Source organism: Dama dama, chromosome 12 (assembly GCF_033118175.1).
Source record: "Dama dama isolate Ldn47 chromosome 12, ASM3311817v1, whole genome shotgun sequence".
In the NCBI taxonomy this organism is placed as follows: domain Eukaryota; kingdom Metazoa; phylum Chordata; class Mammalia; order Artiodactyla; family Cervidae; genus Dama; species Dama dama.
The window spans coordinates 76319231-76343970 of NC_083692.1; the positions used below are offsets into that span (position 1 = coordinate 76319231).

A 24740-nucleotide genomic window follows, 5' to 3' on the forward strand; every position below is an offset into this window, starting at 1 on the left:
TATAAAATCAGCAGTATTTGATCCAACCACATGGGGGCAGCATCTATAAACCCGCCTCTCTTGAAAATAACCTGAGTAAAACAGTGGTAAGCCTGATTGGCTGCATCAAACTGCGGTCACTCCTTTTACCTTTCTTTCCAAAGAGCAGTGCAGACCGTGTTTCTGTGGGTCTGGAAGAAGCTTGTACAAGGAAAACCCTTTAGGAGCAGGTAGATTCAGCAACTCTTCCTGACGAGGAAGAAGAGGGAGATGCTGCTCATAGCACCAATGTTAATCTTATGGATGCAAATACCACGTGAGTTTGGGGTTTCCCTGATTGCTCTCAGAAAATTCAGCACAGTGGAATCTTATCTGCAGACAACTGCAGGAGTGGGATTTTCTGATTGAGAGCAAAGCTGTGAAAAAGCACAGAAATAATAAAGTAGGAAGATAGAGGGAGTTGAGGAGGGAGACTTGAAACAAAGGAGAAAAATACACAAGAATGAGAGACAGGGTAGTTGACAGATTAGACATCTAACCAGATTATCTCTGATGCTTCCCTCTGTTTTTCTGAACAGAAATGAATGGACAACAGATAAAGCATTTTCCTGAATTCTTGCTTCTACAAGAAGAAGAGAACTTCATTACATACTGCAATTTCAAGAGCACTTTTACAACTTACAGTGGTATAAGCAGAGGCCTGGGGGCAGTCCTGTCCTCTTGATGATATTAGGTAAGGGTGGAGAAGTAAAGACGCAGTAGAGACTGACATTTCGGTTTGGAGAATCCAGACAGCACAGTTCCCTGCCCCTCACGGCCGCCCAGCCCTCAGATGTAGGAACCTACTTCTGTGCCCAGAAACAGTGCTCTGGAAGCACCTGCTGTCTGTCCCCAAACCTCACTGTGGGCTCCAGGGTCCACCCCTTCTCAACTCCCCTCAGAGCAGGGGCAGAGAAAGCTAAAGTCATGATGTCTACGAAGAAACTGAATTTTTAATTAAAAAAGTCCCCGGACTCAGACAGTGTTACTGAAGAATTCTGTCAAACACTGAAGAGGAATTAGCATGAATTATACACAAATTCTTCCAGAAAATAGAAGAAAATAATTTCTCACTCATTTTTTGAAACTAGTATTATTTTAGTACCAACATTTTTAAAGTGTCACAAAAAGAAAACTACAGAGAACTATCCCTCATGAATATAGATACCTGTTTGGGTAAAGAATCTGAAAAAAATGAATATATGTATATTTGTAACTGTATCACTACGCTGTACACCTGAAACTAACACAATATTGTAAATCAATTCAGTTCAGTTCAGTTCGGTCGCTCAGTCGTGTCCGGCTCTTTGCGACCCCTGAACCTCAGCACGCCAGGCCTCACTGTCCATCACCAACTCCCGGAGTCCCCCCAAACCCATGTCCATTGAGTTGATGATGCCATCAACTGTCATCCTCTGTTGTCCCCTTCTCCTCCTGCCCTCAATCTTTCCCAGCATCAGGGTCTTTTTAAATGAGTCAGTTCTTCACATCAGGTGGCCAAAGTATTGGAGTTTCAGCTTCAACATCAGTCCTATCAGTGAACACCCAGGACTGATCTCCTTTAGGATGGACTGGTTGGATCTCCTTGCAGTACAAGGGACTCTCAAGAGTCTTCTCCAACACCACAGTTCCAAAGCATCAATTCTTCAGTGCACAGCTTTCTTTATAGTCCAACTCTCACATCCATACATGACCACTGGAAAAACCATAGCCTTGACTAGATGGACCTTTGTCGGCAAAGTAATGTCTCTGCTTTTTAATATGCTGTCTAGGTTGGTCATAACTTTTCTTCTCTGCTATATAATCATTAGTTCTGGGCTTAAAGAAGAAAAGCAAAAACAAAAATATTTTATGTGACTAAGACTAAAATTGTTTGTCCTTTTCTCCTCCCTTTCTCCTCATTGGGAACCAGACTTCTTACCCCAACCTACCTAAGAATTAACTCTCTCAACACAGCTGAGTCAACTGAGTGAGCACACACACAGAGAGAAGCAGCACATAGATCCATCTCATCATGAGAGTCTCAGACAGACCAAAAGTGAAAGCCCAGGGCTCATTCCACCACAGCTCCCGTGGTCCTCTGAGAAAACCAGTTCTGATAGTTTATGATACCAGCCCATTCTGTTTCAATAAGTATGTCTTTGCAGATCGTTTTATGCAACTACGTATACATTAACAGGGCTTCCCTGGTGGCTCAGTGGATAAAGAGTCTATCTGCAGTGCGGGAGAACTGTGTTCAATGCCTGGCTTAGGAAAATCCCCTGGACAAGGAAATGGCAACCCACTCCAGTATTCTTGCCTGGAGAATTCCATGGACAGAGGAGCCTGGTGGGCTACAGGCCATGAGGTCACAAAGAATCAGACACGACTGAGTGATTAACACTATACAGGAACACACACATGCACTCATATATGTGTACACATACATGGACACACAGAATTTGCCATGTAAGCTGGATTAACTTAATTTTTCCAACTTACCTTTTTATTTTCATTTAATAGTTCCTGGAGATATTTCTATAATTGAAAAATGTAAAGAGGTGTACTTTATCCTTTTTGATACTGATTTAGTACTTTGAAACATTTCATTATTTAATTAATTGTTCTCCTATTAATGCAGATGTGTTTCTGTTTCTTTGCTGTCATAGAGAATGCCTTATACATCTATGTACATACAATTTTATGTATGTAGAAATGTCTACTTAATGAAATTTATGAAATTGTAATTGCTATGAAAGTGAAAGAAAGTCACTTTTTTTCTAAAGAAGTGAAAGTGAAAGTTGCTTAGTCGTGTCTGACTCTTTGTGACCCCATGGACTGTAGCCCACCAGGCTCTACTGTCCATGGGATTATCCAGACAAGAATACTGGAGTGGGTTGCCATTCTCTTCTCCAGGGGATCTTCCTGACCCTGGGATAAAACCTAAGTCTCCTGCATTGCAGGCAGATTCTTTATCTTTTGAGCTACCAAAGAACCCTAAAGAAAAGCACATGTAAATGAAGACAGTAACCATTTGCCCTCCAAATGGTTTAAACAGTTATAATTCAATTAACAGTGAATGAGCAGGTACATTTTGCATTCTCTACAAATTGGGGATTACTTGTGTTTTTTATTTTAACAATCCAAACATACTTTACCTACATACGTTTTTTTGAACCTGAGTGCTTTTAAGCAACTTTTTCTCCATGAATTGGCACTCTGTTATTTAACACTGGTCATAACCTTATTTCTATTTTTTGATCATTTTTCTATAAGGTTTTCTCTTTTTATTTGTAGAAATTATTTCTATATCTTAGTATTTTGATTTTATATTTTTGCATATTTTATTCTAACATACAAACTTTTCTTTTGCTTATGTATTAATGTGGTTGTCCTTAATTCTTACATTGTCAAGTCAAGTATTTATTCCACTTTGACTTCAAAGTAAAGAATCTGCCTGCAATGCAGGAGGCAAAACAGACCAGGTTTGATCCCTAGATCAGGAAGATCCCCTGGAGGAGGAAATGGCAACCCACTCCAGTATTACTGCCTGAAAAATCCCTTGGATGGAGGAGCCTCGCATGCTAGATCCATGGGGTTGCAAAGAATTGGACATGACTGAAAGACTTTCACTGCTGCTTACTGACCCATACCATATGACTCAGAAAATATGATACAATTTCATAAATATCACAGCGCACACTCAACCACAAATGCAGTTTACACAGACACTTCACTGCTCAGCATGCTTGTTGAGGATACCAGAAATGATAAGATGATATGTTCTTTATCTTCTGTTATCTTGGCTAAAAATGGCAAATTTTAAAGGTCATATTTTCATGTCTGACAAGGTCACCAGACTTATTTAAATCCTGATACTTGTGCATACCAAATGAAAATTGGAAGAAACAGAAGCATCATTGAAAGCAAGCCACTTTTCATTAAGGAAATTCCAACATTTCCCTTCCCTGCTGCAGGTTTCTTAGCCTAGAGAAGGTGAAAATATGACTTCCTCACATTTTAAGTAGACTTAGAATGAAAGAGAAATTAACCCTGTGATATTAGGCTACTCTTATAGTTTTTACTATCTGAAAGTGACTAAAAAAGCCCTGGAGTCTGCCAACATTTTAATTAAGGTCAAGGAAGAGCAACTCAACAGAGCAGGTTTCAGGGGACAATGGTGGAAAAGAAAAAACATATTCTCTACTTGTACTCTACTGGGTTCAATCCGTTAGACTGTCAATAAAAAGAAAGTAAATTACTTTTTTACCTCTCCACAGGAGGGCAGTATTCCAAAAGGCAAAATCATTCCCAGAATCAAAGTAGAGTTTGAGGTTGGATGAAACGGGAGTGGGGGTGGAGGGTGAATGATTCAATTGGCTGACACACAGAGGCCTGTACATTTTTACTGAGATCAAAGTGGGTAGCAAGTGTTGCTATAGCCCAGAAAAGTCTGTTTCAGGAGGGAATCTTTCAAGGACAACTAAAATCAGGGACTATAGCCACCAAATGATAAGAAGAAAAGATGCTCCAGAAACTCTTGGTGTTGGTCTTTTGGATTCAACTGGCATGTGAGTTTAAGAAGTTACCGATTACATGAATAGAAAATCCTCCACAGATGAAAAATCCTTGAAGGCAGGTTATTTTATGGTAAAGAGTAAAAGGAAGTATTAGGAAGGAAAGAAGAAAGGGAGAGAGCAAGAGAGGAACAAGGGAGAAAATAATCATTTCGGGTTGGAAAGGAGGCCCTAATTCCCTTCCCTGCTGCATTCTGCTTTGTTTCTAAACAGGGGAGAGCACCAGCAGCTGGAGCAGAATCCGCAGTTTCTACGTATCCAGGAGGGAGGAAATGTCACCGTGCGCTGCAGCTCCTCAAGCACCTTCACCTTCTTTCAGTGGTACAGACAGAAGCCCAAGGAAGGGCCTGTCCTTTTGATGACATTAACGAAACCTAAAGAAATGAAGGAGCAGAAGAGAATAAGGGCTCAATTTGGTGAGGCAAGAAAGGACAGCTCGCTGCCCATCACTGCAGCCCAGCCTGGGGATGTGGGCACCCACCTCTGTGCAGGGGCGCGGTGCTCCAGGGTCTCCTGCTGCCTGCACACAGACCCTGCTGCAGGCCCCCAGCCTCGCAGCTGCCTCACTCCTCCAGCTCCACCTCACACATCTTTTCTCATGGAGGAGAACCATTTCTGCTGCCTTTCCAGAACATTTCCCACATGTGCTAGAGGACAAGATTCATCTGCTCTAAGACAAGCTTCTGGAAATGAAACTCATCACTCAAGTGAGTGGGCTTCCCAGTGGTGAAGAATCTGCCTGCCAATGCAGGAGATGTAAGAGATCTTATATCTTCTGGGTCTGGAAGATCCCCTAGAGTAGGAAATGGCAGCTGACTCCAGTATTCTTGCCTGGAGAGGATCCTGACAGGCAAAGAGTCAGACACGACTGAGCACATGGGCATGCACGCACTTAAGTGAGTAAAAATAAACGTTTATAAAATATCATATACTAAAGCATATACATGGAATCTAGAAAGATGGTACTGAGGATCCTACATGAATTACAGCAAAGGAGACGCAAACATAAAGAACAGACTTTGGGACTCAGTGGAAGAAGGAGAGCGTGGGATGATTTGAGAGAATAGTACTGAAACATATACATTGCCATATGCAAAATAGACAGCCAGTAGGAGTTTGATGTATGACACAGGGACCCAAAGTTGATGCTCTGTAACAACCTGGAGGGATGAGGTGCGGACGGAGGTGGGACGGTGCTTAGAAGGGAGAGGACAGATGTATGCCTATGACTGATTCATGTTGATGTATGGCAAAATCCAATATTTACAGCTTCTCAGGGTAGGCAGTAGGGGTGAGAAGAAAGCCAATATGGAGGATATCAGGCACAGTACATCCCAAAGACCATGGCAAGGAATGGTCAGTACAAGGAGACAGAAATGAATGATTTTGCAGCTTTATTCAGTTGATGAAGCTTCTTCATCCCCAGTTTGCTAAACCAGAGTAAAAGGCAGAAGTGCAGTAAAAATTAATTAGAAGAAGAAAGTTCCTACTTTTTGACAGAAAATGCCCCAAATGTACTCCAGTAATATCCAACTGTGTTCCCAAAGCAACATTCCCACTAGGTGGTTCTGAAGCCACTTAAGCATTAGCTGCAATAGCCTATATTTGCTCGGAATTTGCTTGGGAATTACGGTTTGCGTAACAGACATCAATGACTTCAAGTTTTCAAGGCCAGAAGAAACTGGAAGCTGACAGCTTCCTCCATCTGACAAGTCCTTCACTGGCCCACTTTTATACCTGAAGCATTCCTGGTTGTTCTTAAAGCAAGATGATATAATACGAAGCACATAGGTTTTGAAGTCACAATGTGCCAGGTTTGAACCTAGGTCTTTGAATCCTGTCTTTGAGATTTTCTAATTCTGTGTCCTCGGCCAATTATTCATCCTCATCTAAGCTTCCTTGTAAATACAGGTTAATAAGAACACCTATCTTGCTTAGTTGCTATGAATCAAATGAGACAACATTTTAAAAATGATATGAAGTCTCAAGTGCAATATGTACTCAATAAATGCACCTATAAATGATATTGTTATTAATTTTTCTAAATAAATACTATTTATACTGTGAAATTTTAGCTGACTTCTCAAGGAGGAATAAGCTAACCTCTACCACATATTCTGAATTCTCATTTTAGTAGTCAGGGAGGCAGACACTGTGAGTTGCCTACGTAATCACCACTCTCTTCTGCTTCCTTCTTAACAGAGCTTTTAATTTTGATTTGCACAACTGTATCCCAACTTAAAAAAAAAATAACCACTACATTTCACATCTTTTCTTATAATTAGGGGTCCCATATAGCATAGTTCTGACCAATGAGTCACACTCAGAAACATACTAGGGATTCTCTGTAATGTTTTTGCTCTTCTGGTACAAGCACCATAACTTCCTGTCCCCTTTCCAGTGATTTTCTTCCTGAAACATGGAAGTGATAACTCTACCATGAAGGAAAGCACAATCATAAACTCCCTCCCTAATCCCATGCCTGATCACCTTTTAGACACCAGGTCAAATCCCTCCCCCAGATTTGTTTGTGTAGGAAAATTTTTAATAAACAAGTTTTTGGTTGAATTTCTTTGCTACTTACAGCTAAACATAATCCTAACTGTAGTTGGATGACATAAAATGGCTTTGTGATTTTGTGTGCATGTGAAAGAATGATACAAATAAGTACTATATTTTTATAAAAGAGGGACCTGTATTTATGCTGATCATATGTACTTCTTGAAGAGTTAATGTTCCTATAAATTTTTATTAAGAAAAAATTTATCTTCCATTTATTTTAAATTTTCTGTCAATCTCTTACACTCATGAGAGACTACGAAATTCAGCTTTTCATCCTAAGTCATAGACAATATCAATTTCCACATAAATATTAACAAATAATAACAGTAGTGTTTCATTTTTCTCACTGAGTCCAAATATTATTTATCTTTATTGCTTCATATTACCCCAGAAACATACTCAGAAGACACCCCCTTAAACAAATACATTCATTTTGAAGATTGCAAGGGCAAATATAAATTAAAAATAAGAAAAACACATTTCAATTCTGCCTCATATAAAAAGGGAAAGGCTTTGCTCCCTCCCTTTTCTTGGAGTATTTACTTTAGAAAATTTGTAATTATGAATTTTTTCTCTATCACTTTGAGATGTATGTAAACCTTTTAAAAAGCTAAATAAGTCTCTTGCCAGTTTTACAATCCAGAAATATTCGTCAAGCACCTGGGAGCCTTCTCTTTGAAATGGGTTCATCAAGGAGGACATCCCCACCTCGCAGTGTCTGTGGAGGGTAGGAGTCTAACCTCGGCTGGCACCTTGCTCTAAGTTGTAAACTTTCCTCCTGTCAAAGAAACGAGCCATTGTCCCTTTAGGTAAAGGAAATCGGCAAGCACACGTGGCTAACCCCAATGACCAGGTAAAGGTCAGAAGGACTCTTGGCAAATGGTGCTGTCAAGTCCTCTTACTTGAGAACTAGTTATTATTTATCTTGAGAAATGCATAAAATGAGTTGTATTTGTTTGGCTACATAAAGGGATAAAAAATTTTTGTCTTTGCAGTATCTTTAACAGATAGACCAGGAAAAACACTATATTCTGATTTAATGTTTATTCAATAATAAAACTGTTTCCTTTCTTTTTTTTACCCTTATGGAGAGGTGTTCTGGATTGGCAGGAAATTTTGGTTTTGTTTTCCCATGAAAATGGCCCGTGTCTTTCCATAATCACTGCTCTTACCTGTAAAAGTTGACATGACACAGTGAGAAGAGCGTGGGATATCCATGGCTCTGCCACTTACTGGCTGTGGGGCATTATATGCCAATGTTGTGACCATCAATTTCCTCATAAGTACTTCAGAAGTAAATAAGTAGCACTTACTTTACAGTGTTATTATGAGGATTAACAGTGTTTTGTGAATTGCCCAGCACAATGGATTAAAAAAATTAAAAGTTTGCAAGGCAGAATGACAGATTCAATAAGATACATTAAAATCTTCATCTGGGTCCTGATATTCTGTGCAGTAAATGTGTAAAGAACACAGTTTCCACATTCAAGGAACTCGTTCTTGTGATGATGGAGAGCCAGTGACTAGTTCCCATAGCCATTGATCTCCATGGGCCACAACTTAAGAATCCCCTCACCTACAACCTCCATTCAGAGAAGTAATTTTTAAGAACAACTCAGACACTCTCCATGATCCTGAAGCAATTCTGTGCCTTTGTGAAAACACACTGTGATGCTGAAGGCCACAATCAAAAACCCTGGTTTGGGTATGGACTTCCCTGGAGGCTCAGATGGTAATGAATCTGCCTGCAGTGTGGGAGACCTGGGTTTGATCTCTGGGTTGAGAAGGTTCCCTGAAGAACGGAACGGGAGCCCACTCCAGTACTGTTGCCTAGAGAATTCCATGGACAGAGGAACCAGGTGAGCCACAGTCCACAGGGCTGCAAACACTACTGAGCGACTCACACACACACACACACACACACACACACACACACCCCTCTGTATATGAAGTGGTGTCAGTGCTAGGTTTTAGTCCAAATGGAGGCACTCTAAGTGTCTTTAGACTTTCTGGATTAACTGCTGAAGGAAGAATGAAGATCTCTGAAACAGGAAGGGGACTAATAATTAGGGCCAGGGCAGAGGATGGGGAGCAAGAGAATTTCTGGACAAGAAAATTGTTCATAATGCACTTGGTCCTGCTTTCTTATCACCAACTCTTATCTCCAAGCTTCAAAAATGAAGCTTGAAATTAAAACAAGACAATTTGTTTCATACTTCTGTAATTTTATAGTTTCATGAATCCATGTTTTTAGGTACCAGGGACCAATATGAGCTTTTATGAATTTTTCCAGAAATTCTTTTCAACCTGATTGTTTTTCTTTTCCAAACCATACTGATACCTCACATAAAAAGAGAAACACAAAGATAAGAAAAATAGAAGGAAAGATAGAAGCAAGTAAAGAAAAGGTAAATTATATACAGATAGAAGAGGGTGGAGACATAAGGAGTAAGAGAAAATGGCAGAAGACTGTTTAAACTGGAAGCCGTTGTCTATATGAGTTTCTCACAGCAGCATTATTAACGCTTGAGGCCAGGTGACTTTTTTGTGGGAAGGGGCTTTCCTGCGCACTGGAGGATATTTAGCAGCCTCCCAGGCCTCTGCTCACTAGAGGCTAGTGATACCCTCTCCTTTCCCCAGTTGCGACAACCAAAAATGCCTTCAGACGCCGTCAAGTGTCCCCTGGGGGCAACTGGCTGTAAACCAACGGCTTATATGTTAAATTTATTGAGTAGAAACTTCTGCGAGTTGATAGAAAGATAAATAACAAATGGACATTGATAGGGGATAGATGATAGATGGACATATAGACACAGTAGGGCTGGATATTTCATATAGATATTTCATCATATATCATATATATATACTCATAATATATATATCCTCAAAGTTTCTTCTCTCTCAATTTAACATATGGATCATCTAACATTCACTTCTTCAGTCCATTTTGTGTGTAATATTTCACATTTTATATGTATATACTACCAATATATGTTTTTCTAACATATATATAGATGTGAAAAAGACTGAGGAACTAAATATTTTCCTTTCTCCTATTATGACTATTTTTTATTTCAAGTGACTATTTTTCCTAGACTGTTACTGTGTCATTTGATATTAATACATTCAAAAAGTAAAATACATGGAGTGTAAAAATGCAAATGAGTCATATGCATTTGCATTATTCATATATATTTGCATATTATATAATGTGTATGTTTTATATATACATATATATATATATATATATGTCATCACAATCCAAAAAACTCTAAATTGTATCATATCTGACATTTTAGCTTGGCCAATATCTCTTATCTATGGTTCTTTATAGATAAGAAACCATTTCTTTATTCTCCCTGTAAGGTATGGCCTCCCTATTTTTTACATGAATTATTCTATATATAGTCAAAGTTTACAGAAATAGATTCCTAAACACTGAAAAGACAATCCTTCCATTACCCCCAACATCATAACAGACCCACACACACTCCCACAGACCACAGTGTGTAGAAGGACTGAGTCAGAGATGGGTGGAGCTCCCACTACACAGCTGAGTGATGACACTTAGGGTTGGCTTTTGTTGAATCTCTCATGAAAACAATCAGACACACAGGAACAGAATCAGTCCCATAATCAAGATACCATGAATACCAATATTTAAAGGAGCTTGACATCAAGGTTTTTCCCTGTAGCAAAAGAGTAAAGAATCATGAAGACACAAAGAAGAGTCTTGCTGAGTCTCCTATGGATACAGATTTGCTGTGAGTTAAGAACATCCCAGGGGGAACCTGAAGGAACATCAACATCACAACTAACTTTGGAAAGGAAAAAGGTGGGAGGGGATGATAGAGGAAGAGAGAGAACGTGAGTCTCTTGGGCTGTATCCACCGTGAGGATGGAAATAAGAGGAAAATGCCCTCCACTTGGAAACTGACAGTCATTGTTCAGAGACCCTTACCTGTGCCTATTTCTCTCTCTCTCAACAGGGCTCAGAGTGCAGATGAAGGTGGAACAGAGTCCTGGGGTTCTGACCCTCCAAGAGGGCAGAAATTCTTCTCTGATATGCAATTATTCTATCTCCATAAGAAACATGCAGTGGTTCCAACAAAATCCTGATGGACACCTCATCTCCTTGTTTTACATAGCTTCAGGAATGCAGCAGAAAGGAAGACTGAAATCCACCATCAATAGCAAGGAGCATTACAGTCAACTCTACATCAGAGACTCCCAGCCTGAGGACAGCCACTTACTTCTGTGCTGTGGAGACACAGTGCTCTGCAGACACCTGCAGCCTGTACACAAAACCAGAGTTGAGGACCCAACCCCCTGAGTGGGAGCAGATGCCCAGTGGGATTAGAATTGAAATCTCATTGTCTTGCATCTCCTGATTCCTGCAGAAAGCATTTCTATAGAACTACAACTTGACACTGCAGAGTAGGCACATAAGCAGGTCTTCTGGAGATCTCTGTAACTAGGTAAAATCTATACATTGATCAACTCTTTCCTATCTGATTCTGTCTTTCTGGACAGAAGTGAGCAGCTAGTTCAGTGCAGAGCAGAACCCTTGATCCCTCCATCTCTAAGGGCATGGAAGCACAAGTCTCACCGTCTCTTCAACATCTTTTTATAACTTACACTGGTACAGACAGAACCCTGGGAAAAGCTCTATTTTTCTTTACAAATACACTTAAATGGGAATAAAAGGAGCAGAAGAAACTAAAAGCCACAATTAATATGAAGGTAGGGCAGAACTTTCTGCACATCAGACCAGAGACTCAGCCGCATATCTTGTGTTGCAGCGACACAGGGCTTCCCAGGCTCCTGAAGCCTGAACCCAGATGTGTGTCTGCAGTCCCTAAACCTAACATGAGATAGAGGTGTCTGAATGTTTTTACTCACACCTAACACGGTATTAAGAAGTGACTCTGGATAAAGCAAAAGGATATCACTTTCAAAAAAAATTCGAGGTGCTAATGAATATTCAACCTAGTAACTATCTCTTTCATTTCCTAAATAGAACATCCCTAACCTCCTAATCCCTAAATCAGAGAATCAGTGATTCAGTAATTCCAGTTAGCAAATCTTTCAAACCTAATTTTAAGACTCTGTGTAAAAATGGGTATATTCAACAAAGCCACAGTCATCAAGACAGTATGGTACTGGCACAAAGACAGAAATATAGATCCATGGAACAGAATAGAAAGCCCAGAGATAAATCCACATACCTATGGACACCTTATCTTCGACAAAGGAGGCAAGGATATACAATGGAAAAAAGACAACCTCTTTAACAAGTGGTGATGGGAAAACTGGTCAACCATTTGTAAAAGAATGAAACTAGAACACTTTCTAACACCATACACAAAAATAAACTCAAAATGGATTAAAGATATAAATGTAAGACCAGAAACTATAAAACTGCTAGAGGAGAACCTTGGCAAAACACTCTCCGACATAAATCACAGCAAGATCCTCTATGACCCACCTCCCAGAATATTGGAAATAAAAGCAAAAATAAACAAATGGGACCTAATGAAACTTAAAAGCTTTTGCACAACAAAGGAAACTATAAGCAAGGTGAAAAGACAGCCCTCGGATTGGGAGAAAATAATAGCAAATGAAGCAACAGACAAAGGATTAATCTCAAAAATATACAAGCAGCTCCTGCAGCTCAATTCCAGAAAAATAAATGACCCAATCAAAAAATGGGCCAAAGATCTAAACAGACATTTCTCCAAAGAAGACATACAGATGGCTAACAAACACATGAAAAAATGCTCAACATCACTCATTATCAGAGAAATGCAAATCAAAACCACAATGAGGTACCATTACACGCCAGTCAGGATGGCTGCTATCCAAAAGTCTACAAGCAATAAATGCTGGAGAGGGTGTGGAGAAAAGGGAACCCTCTTACACTGTTGGTGGGAATGCAAACTAGTACAGCCGCTATGGAGAACAGTGTGGAGATTTCTTAAAAAACTGGAAATAGAACTGCCATATGACCCAGCAATACCACTTCTGGGCATACACACCGAGGAAACCAGATCTGAAAGAGACACATGCACCCCAGTGTTCATCGCAACACTGTTTATAATAGCCAGGACATGGAAGCAACCTAGATGCCCATCAACAGACAAATGGATAAGGAAGCTGTGGTATATACACCATGGAATATTACTCAGCCATTAAAAAGAATTCATTTGAATCTGTTCTAATGAGATGGATGAAACTGGAGCCCATTATACAGAGTGAAGTAAGCCAGAAAGATAAAGACCATTACAGTATACTAACACATATATATGGAATTTAGAAAGATGGTAATGATAACCCTATATGCAAAACAGAAAAAGAGACACAGATGTACAGAATAGACTTTTGGACTCTGTGGGAGAAGGTGAGGGTGGGATGTTTCGAGAGAACAGCATCGAAACATGCATATTATCTATGGTGAAACAGATCACCAGCCCAGGTTGGATGCATGAGACAAGTGCTCGGGCCTGCCTGGTGCACTGGAAAGACCCAGAGGGATCAGGTAGAGAGGGAGATGGGAGGGGGCATCGGGATGGGGAATACATGTAAATCCATGGCTGATTCATGTCAATGTATGACAAAAACCACTACAATATTGTAAAGTAATTAGCCTCCAACTAATAAAAATAAATGAAAAAAAATGGGTATATTCAGCCTGAATGCTGTTTATTCATAACCCATATTATTCTCTCTCATGAAGGGAAATCATAGAAAGTCAAACCTTAAAGTGTCAAAGAAAGACAATGCCATGCTCTGTAACACTTCACTTAATTTTATTTCAACTTCTTACAGAGCATTTAATTGTTAATTTTGTTCATATACAATAGTATTTACTTATATCATTTGTATCATTATCCTTTTTGTTATGTTTTGGAAGACCATTGGACAAAAGCTAATTTCCAGTCATGAGAATGCTATTTCATCTTGAGAAAATGAGTCACAATTTTTGTACCTCATTCAAGAATCCTCAATTAAGGACATATTTTCAACCCACTATTATTCACAGGGTTTGTATATTCAATCGTTCAACAAATATGCATTTAATATCTGTCAGGTACTGGATAAGGAGGTTTCAGAAATAAAGAGTTATTTCTCTTGTTGAATATGTAACCCTGTGGCAAACAGATTTTTGTTATCATACAGTTCTTATAAAGTAAAAAAGGATGAAACTTGGTATTATAGAGACAAATAGATGTCAGTCAGAGAGAGCTTCCTGGATTGTGTGATGCCTCAGTTTGAAGCCTAGTTTTTAACAGGAGTTGATCAGGCTAAAGACAAAAGAGAGGGGGAGAAAAGTGCTCCAGTTTGAGGAAAACCATATACATGTGGGAAGCAAGACAGATGATGGCTAACTTAAGACCAAAATATAATTTGCAAGTGATAAAACACTTTATGCTGTGAGGGACTTAAAATAAACAAAAACAGTTCCTGGAGTGAGCAGCCTTAATACTGTGACGTGATGCAGTAAATGATCGAGGAACAGCAGTCCCCAGGCTCACCCGTACACTCGGGGCGCACAGGCAGGAACAGCTGCTCTGAGGACCAGGGAAAGAGTCAGAAATCATTACTGATGAGAAAGAAATGTTAGTGCTCTAGAGACCCCATTCCTTTTAAATGCAGAGCACATTCTGAAATAAGCTGTGCAAGTTATTATAAATACAGTACATATGCATGAAACATTTTGACTACTGAATAAAAAATGACAGGTAATTTTAAAACAGGAGGAACAGTGAAATATTTAAGACAGAAAGATAAATGCTTTATGATTTCACTTACATGTGAAATCTAAAAAAAACAGGACAAACGAAGATAACAAAACAGAAACAGAGTCATGGATGAAGAGAACAAACAGGCATTGCCAAAGTGAAACAAGGCACAAGGAGGAGGAAAGAAAGAGGTGAGACAGATTAAGAGGCACAAACTTCCAGCAGCAAAATAAGTGAGGCACAGATGTGAGTTGTATAGTGGACATCTTAGTCTGGTGAAAGACGGTGACTAGAATTTTTGTGGTGAGTATTTTGAAATTCTGAATCACTATGTTGTTTAAAGGAACTAACATAGTATTGTAGGTCAATTACACTCACAAATAAACAATCAGCTCATAGAAAGAAAGATCAGATTTGTGGTTACCAGGGCCAGGAGGCAGGGGGAGACGGAATTGGATGAAGGCAGTCAAAAGGTACAAAGTGTCAGTTATAAGATAGCTAACTAAGTACAATGAACATAATGCACAACATAATAAATATAATTAACACTGCTGTATTTATATATAAAAGTTGAGAGTAAATCCCAAGTGCTCTCACCACAAGGAAAAACATTGCTTTCTATTTATTTACTTTTGTATCTATATGAGATGATGGATGTTCACTAAACCTTCTGTGGTAATCATTTCCTGATGAATATGTCATTATGCTGTACAGCATAAACTTACACAGATCTGTATGTCAATTTTATCTCAATAAAACAGGAAGGAAAAAAACAAAAGAGAGGAAATATGTTTAAAAAAAAAGTGCTATCTTAAGAGAACAAAAGATTTTCTGGCTATTCCAGTATAGCTGATATGGGATTATCTTCTAACTGTAAACCACTCCAAAACTGGGAAAACATATGAAGCAACTGTTTCCAAGGAGTGCAGACAGTGAAAGTTTGCCATCTGTGGGAGAAAGAAAGCCTGCAGAACGACCCCCACAGTCACTAGACATCTCCCAGGGGATTTTCTACCCTTCAGCACAAGGACCTGGAGCCCCGCAGAGCAGCAGCTTGCTGTGTGCAAGAAACGGAGGTCAGAATTAGGGCTGGTGATATCACTGGGATTTGAGGGGAAAGGTGTTGGAGAGAAGTAAACTTCATAAAAAGGACCTTGAAATCTGTAGAGGGAGTTTTTTGAACCTACATAAGAGCTACACATGCACACACACAGAGAGAGAGAGACAGGGAAAGTTAGCACAAAACAGCTTTTGAGGGTCTAAAAACTCCAAGGAGATTTCAAAGACTTTGCTGTGGTGGGAAGACATAGGAGATCTGGCTTTTCTAGAGTGAAGAATTTTGGTAAAAATGCCTTGCTCAATTGAGTCACCAGAATAAAAATCGTGGGCCAAAAGTAAAGGCTAATTCCTGGTACAAAAATAAATAAATAAATAAATAAGGAATAAAAAACATGACCTAACAGATATTCAAGTAAACCTCAACAGACTTTAAATGATAATTTAACAAAGTTAATATATTTTTGATGAAGACAAAATAATCAAGCTCTGCCTCTTGTTTTTTTTCAACTTTTTGTTTTGTATTTTAGTTGATTAACCATGTTGTGATAGTTTCAGTTGTACTGCAAAGTGACTCAGTTACATATACACCTGTATCTATTCTTCCCTGGTGACTCAGATGGTAAAGAATCTGCTAGCAATGCAGGAGACCTGGGTTCGATCCCTGGGTTGATTCCCCTAGATGAGGGAATGGCAACCCACTCCAGTATTCTGGCCTGGAGAATTCTGTGGACTGTATAGTCCATGGGTTGCAAGAGTTGGACACAACTGAGCTGCTTTCACTTTCATACCTTTTGATATCAGAGAGTAAAAACATCTGTAGTATAAATTCACATATGGTTATTTTCTGAATCTGCAGCCTGATGTTTTATGAGGATTTTTACTTTCTCTCAATACTTTGCAGAATATAATCCACGTAAGCAATAGGAATAGATTTCTTAAAGAATACCCAATTTCTCATTGTAAATCAACACAATCTGATGGTACTGCCAGTTCTCTGGGAATAGCAAGGTCATGGGTGAGACCAGCTTAGAGGAGCAGAGGTTGAGTTAGTAGATCTTTGAAATATCAAATGATCTTCTCTGCTCTTTGATTTTCATGTTCCTTTCACAAAGATTTCTTTCTCCATTACAGACAAATAGAGATGGTAGGTTTGGCTGAAAAGGAAGATTTTACATTTTCTTTGTTTAAGAGAGTAAATCATGGTGCTTTCCTGATTTCAAACCTGAATATATGGCAACAGCATTTACCTTCTTCCGACTTATTAACAGTGACTCAATCCTATGCAGAGATTTAAATCTTAATCTCTACATTCTTACTGTGCATTTTTCTCTCTGATATACACTGAATTTGTTTAATCTCATGCTCTTTTTATGCATCCGAGTCCCTCATAAGCACAGGGTATGAGAAGGACGTTTAACCAGAGAGTTCAGTAGCTAGAGATGTGTCCACCAGATGGTGGTGCACCTCTGCTGATCAGAACATGTGGCAGGTTCATTTGAGTGGGTTCTGAATGAATAGGCTTAGAACAGAAGCAGTGCCTTTTTATTATTGGCTGGGTAGACAATGTGAGAAACCACTATGACTGCTAGGAAAGAAGGGGGCACTTGGTAATAGAAGCAACTCTTCTGGCTGGAGACTGCAGATCCACAATCGATCCTAAATGGGGAAAACAATGAAGACACCCATTGGAGCTTTAATCACATTCTTGTGGCTGCAGCTGGACTGTGAGTTGAAGGTTTAAAGGAAATAGAGTGTATTCATAGATATTCTTTAGATGCCAAGACTGACTTTATTCAGGTTTCTTCTAGTTATTGTAGAAAAGGAAAAGTAAAGTCTAGCGCTAAATAATCTGACAACCCTTCTCCTTTCTCTGACTTCTGCTTTCTCCATAGGTGTCAGCCTGGGAAACGAGGTGGAGCGGAGTCCTTCTACCCTGAGTGTCCAGGAGGGAAACAGCTCTGTTATCAGCTGCACTTACACAGACACAGCTTGAGAGTATTTCCCTTGGTATAAGCAAGAACCTGGAAAAGGTCCCCAGCTCCTTATAGACATTCGTTCAAATATGGGTAAAAATGAAGGCCAGAGACTGACTGTTTTGTTGAATAAGACGGCCAAACATCTGTCCCTGCACATCACCACCACTGAACCTGGAGACTCAGCTGTCTACTTCTGTGCAGCAAGGACACAGTGCTTCCCAGGCACCCGCTACCTGTACTCAAACCTGCGACTGGGGCAGCCCCCTTCCTGTGGCACAACCTTCAAGTTATAGCATTTGTCATAGTGTTTGTCTACAAGTGGAAACTAATGTATCAGACATGAAAAACGTAGAATAAGAAGATTAGGTTTCATATGATGCAAAAAGTGTTAAAACACATTCTGTTGGATGACTATTGCTTACTGAATTCTTGAAGGGAGTTAGGTTTTATTTTAAAATTCAGGCTTTAAAAATGACTTTATATTTGCTCTCAGACTCCTCTTCTATAAGTGAATGCTTGGGAATAATACTACATTCCTATTATGGATGGGTTCTTAATGCTTGTGTTTCAAAAATTATGTATGTTATTTTTCACTTATTGTAAAAATTATATTCTAAATGTAGAAAATGTGTCTAATACAAAAATGTCATAAAATTTATAATTCTGCATCCAGATAATTTATTGCTAATATTTGATTTACTCTCTTTTTAAGTTCTAGTATGATTAGAATTCTGATTTTTTTCACTTAATATTATATCTTGAAATGAGCATTTTCAGTTTCATTATCTTCATCTCTAACACCTACTTTTTAATGGCTTCATGAGAGATTTTTCTCACAATTATATTTAAATTTTTCTTTCTTATTTCTGGAAAATGGGACTGTCCTTTCTATATATTCTGACTACTTTCTTGTTGAAAACGTCGCCTGGGTTTTCTTTAGAGCCCAGTGATGGAGCATATATATTTTTGTATGTTTGAGGGAAGTCAAAATAGAAAGTGGTTTATTCAAGAATATAATTTGAGAATTAGGCTCACAAATCTATTCTTCTCTGCAAAATGTTATTAGTGTTCACGTTTACTCTCATGTAAGTTAGAAGGGAGAGTTGTGTCTTTTAATCAAATTCCCTTGTGGTATAATTTTGTAGTCACACCGTGACCTAAATTAACTCCATGCAAACCTTGATTTTATATTTTTATCTTTTCAGGAATTTTATATGAATAAGTGAAAGTTGCTCAGTTGTGTCTGACTCTCCAGGCCAGAATACTGGAGTGGGTAGACTTTCCCTTCTCCAGGGGATCTTCCCAACCCAGGGATTGAACCCAGGTCTCCCACATTGCAGGCAGATTCTTTACTAGCTGAGACACAAGGGAAGCCCAAGAATACTGGAGTGGGTAGCCTATCCCTTCTCCAGTGGATCTTCTCAGCCCAGGAATTGAACTGAGGTCTCCTGCACTGCAGGAGGATTCTTTACCAACTGAGCTATGAGGGAAGCCCCATATGAATAAAGTTATACAATAAAAAACCTTTTGAGCAGCCTGCGTCTTTGTGAGGTGGAGCACATGGTACTAGGCATGTGCATGATCACTTTCCCTGCCACCACTCTCACTAATTTTTAACCCAAATGTTTTGAACTATTAAGTTATTTTACATAAATAACTCATCATTTCAAGTGTTTGAATTCCTTTAGAAATTTTATTTGTATTTCTACAAAAGAAACATTATGGCAACTGATAATGAACAGGTTCACTGGAGTGTTGGACCAACACATAATCAAGTTGAGACATATTCTTCATGCAAAGCTAACTGTACCAACTCCATTATGAATTTTTCTAATATTTTTAAGACAAATTTTATTGGTCAAATTTCACTTTAGCAGTACTAATTGGGATATGTTTATTATTTGGTGTTTATAGGAGTTGACACTAAATAACATCTCCAACAATTGTTTAACATTGTTACACAATCAATGGGCTTGTTGAACCAAATTATAGCATTAGGATGGTTACTGCTTCAAGTGAAGCCAATATGTTAGTAAGTTATTTTATTGGTAGGAGAAAATCATAAAGTAGGGGAAATCATAAATATATAACACACTAGTGTTAAAGTGGGCAAGTACCACTAAAAAGATGAAAAATAGAAGAATGCAACGGGTAGTGTGACAAACAGTGGTTCCAGACATCTTAGAGAATTCTCTAGTGGTCTTGGATGGAGAAATCCACTTTAGGCAGTTGTATATTTGTTTCAAGGGTTGTGGGTCAACCCATCTTCTATGGACTATCTTCTTCTGATCATTCTCTGGAGAACCTCGGTTTAATGCCTCTAATGTAAGTAACTTTACAATTTTTGTCAATTAGGGATGCCTGATGTTATAGTAGTTGGTACACATGTGATGAAAGATCAATTTCTTGTACTTTACGTGCTGAACTGATAACAAATAGAACATATTAAAGTCATTTCCACAAGTTCAATGGCAGTTTTTCTCTGGGTATTATGCCAGCACTCAGTCACCCAGGTTGTCATGAAAAAACTGATTAAATGATAGGCTAGGGAATCAACCTGTGCCTGTGATGAAGGGACTGATTATAATGAAGATTGGAATATGTGTGATCTGGGCCCTTGTGAATTACCTGGGCATATCAGGGACCAGCTGGTAGTGAGATATGGTAGTGTGACCTCGTGAGGGAAGAAAGAGGGCCATGGGGGCCAAGACTAATTAATAATGTATTAGGCCACAGTAGTTCAAGGGTGTCTGATACTGTAATTCATTTAACTTCTAGTATTCCATTTGTTCTTTCCAATTCTTCAGAAGATAGAGGGACAATAACAGTAGTAAAATTTCTGAGTGAGGGCAAAACTTTATATAACTATCTCAGAGAAACTTGCTTCCTTATATAGATACAATTAGAAATGACACAGGTAGTAAACACTGCATCAAGTTCATTTTTAATTATGGTGAGTGCTGTGGTTTATCAAAAGATTGCTTCAACGCATGTGAAGAATAAAATGCTGTTACTAGTACATACTTATAACCTATGGAGACGTGAAATTGTTTAAATTTATTTTGGAAATACCCAAATATTTCCTTGGTATAGTATTCTAGTTCATAATCGACTTTTACAAATTTTATGGGATTTTGAGGATTCCAAGAAATGCATGAGCTGACCCCAATATCTACCAATCTAGAAAATTTTTTCCCACAATGTTTTTTTAAATGTTGCAGCCAATATTTCTCCAATACCATATCTCAAGGATTTGAATAAGGGTTCAATGGAGATCATTTGGCTTCACCAGACAGCCGTCTTGGCTTTGATATGTTTTGTCCTCATGGATCAAACAAATCAATCATTCCTAGTCATTCCTTACAAAATCAGGGTCTGGCATTCTAAACCTAAGATGAAATTTTTGAGCCTTTCTGTGGATTTGCCTTTATGTTCTAGAAGAGGTTCTTGCATAAGGACTTTACTCAGAAAGTTATACTTAATGTGATAATCTGCTCGATCATTTTTTCCCCATACTCTGCAGAATCTTTCATTGTGAGATACTTTGTCTTTATAACAAAATTTCTTTGAGTAGCATGATGACATCAAATGATTCATGTATTTAGTGTTCATTTTAATTGGAGGGCATAAGACATATGCCAAGACTAAGAAAAGTCAGAGATTTAGGAAATCTCATTGTCTCTGTTGTATTTGGAAGCTATGAACTGCGTTCAAAAACCTACTGACCAACACTGAATATAATTTTTTGTTTGTAAATTGACTTGCCCAAGAGAGATGCACAAGTTCAGGTACTTGAATTAATTATACTTCCCCTAAGGATTGAGTTCTATAAAGGAGTCTGGAGTCATTATTGCATAAAAAACCTGGTATTGTCCCTTTCAATTTTTAAGATTAAATACTTATTATGAAGAATTTTCTATAAGAATGTCTGAAAGATCTGTTCTGGACACGGACACTTCTCAAATGGCAGAAGTGCATCATAAGAGTCCTTTGATTGAGAAATAGATTCCCATTGAGTAATGCAAGGAGAAATTAATAGTATTTCATATTTATTCAGCCAACTGACATGAAAATGTTGGGTGTTTTCAGAGAGTTACAGTGTATAACTCAGAGAGCAGAGCTGTTTGTACTGCATGTGGTACCATCAGATTTAATGGAGATTTTAGAGCAAGATGTGATAACACTTCAACCAGTTTAGCTGAGGCTGCTGTTATTTTGAGACAAGGCTGATAAACTTTGGATACTGTATCAAGAGGTAGAATAATAGGCCAGGGGTCTTTGTTATTTGCCATGATGTTGAATAATATTCTTAGAGCATGGCCTTACTTTTAACACACATATGCAGAGAAAGTTTCATTACCATCAATAATACTGCAATCACAGTCCCTTGTAGGTATATGAGGTCACCTAGAGGAGGAAATGACAACCCACTCCAGTACTTTTGCCTGGAAAATCCCAATGACGGAGGATTCTGGTAGGCTACAGTCCATGGGGTCGCAAAGAGTCTGACTTCACTTTCCCTTTTCACTTTCATGCATTGGAGAAGGAAATGGCAACCCACTCCAATATTCTTGCCTGGAGAATCCTAGGGACAGAGGAGCCTGGTGGGCTGCCGTCTATGGGGTCACGCAGAGTCGGACACGACTGAAGCGACTTAGCAGCAGCAGCATGATATGTTCTCCATAGAACTGGGCATACAGAATATAGAAGCTTACTGTGGTTCATTTAGGGTTTCAACTGAAGTAAAGGGAAAAATGTAATTTCAATGATTTGGTAACCTGATGATGAAACTCTGGTCTCTAAATTGCCTTTATGAATGGGTAGAGCTGGGCTGTAAAAACTAATAGAGAAGAGTAGGGGACCTCTGTGATAGGACTCAGTGTGAGTGTTCGGGTGTACTAAGTCACTTCAGTCGCTTCCGCCTCTGTGACCCTATGGACTGTAGCCTGCCAGTCTCCTACATTGGCAGATGGGTTCTCTTCCCCAGCACCACCTGGGAATCCAATTGCTGAGTTATGTTCAACTCTTTGCAACCCCATGGACTGTAGCCTGTTAGGCTTCTATGTCCAAGGAATTCTCCAGGCAAGAATACTAGAGTGGGTTGCTGTGCCCTCCTCCAGGGGATCTTCACGACCCAGGGATCAAATTTGGGTCTCCTGCATTGCAGACAGTTTCTTTACTGTCTGAGGCACCAGGAAGCCCCTTAATCTGAGCAGCTTCAGCCTAAATTCTTCAGCCAATTGTGATTAGATTTTTTTGCTTTTGACCGCAGGACAGGCAACTGAACATTGATAGTGAAGAGAAATAGTGTCTTAACAGCAGGAAGAACAATAAAGTTACAATAATTAGTCCAAACAGCTTTCCTTATTATTAAATGGTTTATTTCTACCTTAGGTTGAAGAACAGCATACATGGCCATGAGAATGCATGCTTATTATATCTTACACTGATTCCATAATGTATTACACATAATATTTTAAAATAAGAGCTACCTACTCAATTCCTTCACAAATGCAATGACTGAACACAACATTGGTGGGGTCATCAATCTTTGCTGCAATATTAGATTTCACTTGTTTTTATTTTCAGATGTAATTGGTATCAGTTGAAGAGCTGGTTAATGCAAAAGGAAGTTTGGGTTGAGTGAGACTCTCACCTGGTCCATAGAGAGGCTGACATGCCCACATCAACTTGTGACTCCAGGAAACCCCTGCTTCCTGTTGTGGAGCTGCAGCAGCACACACCCAGCAATCCTTCCCTCACCCTGTCAGGCTCATCTCACCTTGCACACCCTTGACATTGAAGAAGAAGATATTTTCCATCTAGTGGAAGAGCTGAAACATGCTTCTCTCCAGCCTTCTGAAGGTGGTCGTGGCTTCACTGTGTTTAGGTAAGGATGGTCCCGGTGGGATTGTGACTCCTCTGTGACCTAAGGACTGGGGAAACAGACAGTCTTATGTGTACCCTGAGAAGAAGGATTAGTAGGATCTAAAATAGGATTTCTTTATTCCACACCACTTATTCCTAAAGTTTTGATTCCATTTTTTTCTTCAGGATCCATTATTGCCCAGAAGGTAACTCAAGACCCACAACCGATGTTAGTACAGGAGAAGGAGGCTGTGACCCTGGACTGTGCATATGACACCAGTGATTCAGGTTATAGTCTATTCTGGTACAAGCAGCCCAGCAGTGGGGCAGTGATTTTTCTCCTTCGTCAGGATTCTCATAGCAAGGAAAATGCCACAGAAGGTTGCTACTCATTGAATTTCCAGAGAGCAAGCAAATCCATCATACTTGTCATCTCAACTTCACAGCTGGAGGACTCTGGAGTGTATTTCTGTGCACTGAGAGAGCCCACAGTGAGACGCACGTAGGAGGGACTTGTACCAAAACCTAGGGCTCTGCTCCACCTGCTGTGGGGACCAGGGCAGGGAATTGGCAGCACAGACAGGAAGTGGCTAGGACGACAGTACAGGTGTAGGGTTGGAGGGAAGACACTCACCCTGAGAAAATACCTCTCTAGGTTCATAGACTGTGTTCAGAGCTATCATCAAAAGCACCTTTATCCTTGCCTCATTGTCTTGAAGGTAGACATATAGGATTTTTAGCCAAAGATCAGAAAGAAAGAACAGCCAAAAAAAATCTTTGCTGTTTGGTGACCAGATTGAGATAGAAGAATTGACTAAGTTCAGAAACATATGATGGAAAAAATCAGTAAAAATATGTGTGAATTGTTGGTTTTTCTGATCAATTTTTCAATAAATATTTACAGATTGTATATAGTGTGGAGGAAGAAAAATTCTCCTCTACCATCTTTGTGTCCCTGG

At 39.2% G+C, this 24740-nt stretch overlaps 1 pseudogene and 1 gene segment (V, D, J or C); both read left to right on the top strand.

Moving 5' to 3' along the window:
* Positions 1-17533: 17533 nt before the first annotated feature.
* On the top strand, positions 17534-18467 carry LOC133067347 (T cell receptor alpha variable 13-1-like; annotated as a pseudogene).
* Positions 18468-23682: 5215 nt separating this feature from the next.
* On the top strand, positions 23683-24287 carry LOC133066929 (T cell receptor alpha variable 14/delta variable 4-like). The segment is given in 2 exon segments: positions 23683-23803; positions 23968-24287. Coding segments are annotated over 2 exon segments (369 nt in total).
* The last annotated feature ends 453 nt before the right edge of the window (positions 24288-24740 follow it).